Source organism: Austrofundulus limnaeus, unplaced genomic scaffold (assembly GCF_001266775.1).
Source record: "Austrofundulus limnaeus strain Quisiro unplaced genomic scaffold, Austrofundulus_limnaeus-1.0 Scaffold313, whole genome shotgun sequence".
Lineage (NCBI taxonomy): Eukaryota > Metazoa > Chordata > Actinopteri > Cyprinodontiformes > Rivulidae > Austrofundulus > Austrofundulus limnaeus.
The window spans coordinates 333,580-336,485 of record NW_013952715.1 but is presented as its reverse complement, the minus strand read 5'-3'; the positions used below and the strand labels follow the sequence as shown (position 1 = coordinate 336,485).

Here is a 2,906-nt window from a genome sequence, read left to right as displayed (position 1 = left end):
TAGAGCCGGGTCCATGGTCCAACTGGTCCGACAGCCAGGTGTGTAGAGCCGGGTCCAGGGTCCAACTGGTCCAACTGGTCCGACAGCCAGGTGTGTAGAGCCGGGTCCAGGGTCCAACAGGTCCAACAGGTCCGACAGGCAGGTGTGATGGTCCACGTTCATCGGGTCGGGTCAGAACCTTCACCTTCCTGGATGTTTGCAGCTTCAGGGGTCAAAGGTCACCCAACACAGACCTGGCTTGGAGCCAGAACACCACGTGGACCAAACCAGAACCAGAAAGTCTTCCTGGACCTCTTTAGTCCCGCAGCCTTCCATCAGAACAGGTGTCGGATCATCAGAACCACTGCTTGTTGTGGATGAAACTCAGGTTCTGATCAGGTCTCGGGTCCAGAATGGCAGCCACAAAAAACCCAACATGATGGTTTGGTTCTACAGAGCAGAACTGAACTCTTCGTTCAGGTCCAAAAGGTTCGGTTCGGTTCGGACATGATTGGKCCAGCTCCTCGGTTCGGCTCCGGGTCTAGGACTGGCTGACAGCCAGCGTGTTGACGTACCCGTGCGGACACATGTCGTTCTCGGACACGCAGTGGGAGAACTGGGCCGGCTCGGTTCGGGCCCGCCTGTGGAGGCGGCGGAGCGCGGAGCAGCGCTCCAGCAGGTCCAGGAGGCCCGTCAGCAGGAAGAAGACGTTCTTAAACAGGAACACGGACACGGGCTGCTTGTAGACCAGGACCTGGAAGAACCGGACCACCAGCAGGGGCCAGTTGACCAGCAGGCCGGTTCCGAAGCGGGCCCAGAGCCAGCGGCAGCGCAGCTCGGCCGCGGTCAGCTCGTAGAGCCAGACCACCGGGACCGCCAGGGCCACGAAGTACACCGACAGAACCGTGTACTTCAGGTACACGGACTGGACCTGGCCCGCCAGGACCAGCTCCAGCAGGCTGAACCCGTCCAGCAGGTCCAGGCACGTGCTGAGGAAGCAGCTGTGGGCTCGGTGCCGGCTCGGTCCGTTCAGGTCCACCACGATGGAGTTGATGAGGCAGAAGAGCAGCGGGCCGGACAGCAGCACCGTCACCTTCAGCCCCGTCAGGCCCAGCGGGACCTTCAGCGCCACCAGGTCCAGGATGTTGGTCTCCAGGATCAGGACCACCTTGGGGGTGCAGGCGATGACGTAGATGAGCCAGGCCAGGTAGGAGTAGGAGAACTCCCCCAGGCTGCAGCCCAGCATCGAGCTCTTCTGGTGGAAGCCGCAGGCCCGCTCCCGCCGGCTCCGGGAGTTCTTCAGGAAGAACCCGGCCCACCCGGAGACCACCACCAGGTCCGTGGCGATCCACGAGCACCAGTACAGGTCGGTGAAGACGATCAGGTAGAAGTCCAGCACGGCGCCCTGCAGCACGAGCAGCACGAAGCACAGAGTCTTGTAGAACAGGTTCTGCTCGGAGCGCAGCTCCAGCAGCGGGCCGCTCTGCACGAACTCCCCGGCTGTCATGGCGCCGGAGGCGGCTGAGAGGGGCGAGGAGGACCGGGGGGGAGGACCGGGCTGGAGCTCGCTTCCGACTGGAGATGATCTGGTCTCGGTTCGTCCTCCCCCCGAACTGGGATCATGGTAGTCCGTCTGCCTGCCGCCTCCCTGTCTGCACGAGTCCTGAGGCTCAGCAACAACCGGACCGGACTCTGCTGGACCGGACCGAACCGAACCTGTTAGTCAAATATGTCCTGAACGGATTTTATGGAAACTTTCAGAAAATATTTAGTCAGTCAGCTGTACTAATAATACTAATATTACTACTACTACTACTACTACTACTACTACTACTACTACTACTACTACTACTAATACTAATAATAATAATAATAATAATAATGTAAAGCCATTTGATTGTCTTTTAAATGGCGCCACATTTGTAAGGAACATGCATCTGTGGGTTTTCTTTGCTACCAAGAAGCAGAAAGTAAACATCTTACCTGCTGCTSATACACCTGAATTTCCCCTCMCATGACAAAGACTWTTTCTATTCATCTACCAACAAACCAGAGTTGTAAAGTAACTAAGTACAAATACTTTGTTACTGTACTTAAGTAGAATTTTTGGTTATCTGAACTTTACTTGAGTAATTATTTTTCAGCCTACTTTTTACTTCTTACATTTTCACACAATTGTACTTTCTACTCCTTACTTTTTTAAATAAGACAAGAAGTAGAAAGTCGTTACTTTTATTTCATTTTGCTTGTTTTTATTCCAGCTTGTTATTGTAGAAAATAAATACTATCTATATAAACTGTGCCTCCTAGATAGAGTGAATTTAACTGTGGTTGAATAAGAAGTATAAATATATAAAACTCCGATACTGTATTAGTTTGTACACAAATTAATTATTTTAATAAGACAGATTTTCTGTAATAACATTTATTGGGAGGTGACCGCCCCAAAAAATGCAGAAATGACTGCTCAATTTAAATAAATACTTTCACTTTTAATACTCAAGTACAAAAATATCAGATACTTTAATACTTTTACTTAAGTAATATTCCTAAAAGAGACTAACTTTTAACAAAGTAATTTTTTTGTAAGATACTTGTACTTTTACTCAAGTATCACTTTGTGGTACTTTATACCAGAGATTCTTAACCTGTGGGCCGCGAGCGCCACCCTGAGGGCCTCAAAACAACAGTTTTTAACTTTGGGCCYCAGAGGGCCGCATTGATGTTGAATAAGGTGCAATACACTTTCTCACCACTAGTAGCAGTAGTGCACCACTCAGATGTTTAATAACTTTTTTAATACGTAGAAGAAGAACCTTAGAAACCTGCAGAGAATTAAAACATATTTTAAATGAAAATTAGAAGCAAAAATGAAAGTAACTCATCAAAAAACACCAAAGTTTTTCACTAATATGAAGTACAGCTTC

At 49.6% G+C, this 2,906-nt stretch overlaps 1 protein-coding gene across 1 annotated transcript; it reads right to left on the bottom strand.

Moving 5' to 3' along the window:
* Positions 1 to 6: 6 nt before the first annotated feature.
* Positions 7 to 1,807, bottom strand: tmem121b (transmembrane protein 121B). The gene has a single exon (XM_014021978.1). It carries the CDS (start codon positions 1,484 to 1,486, stop codon positions 521 to 523), a length of 966 nt encoding a protein of 321 aa, XP_013877432.1. The 5' UTR covers positions 1,487 to 1,807; the 3' UTR covers positions 7 to 520.
* Positions 1,808 to 2,906: the final 1,099 nt, after the last annotated feature.

Bases quoted from the DNA above. Each gene is read 5' to 3' on its own strand.
- tmem121b (XM_014021978.1), bottom strand. From the start codon at position 1,486: ATGACAGCCGGGGAGTTCGTGCAGAGCGGCCCGCTGCTGGAGCTGCGC.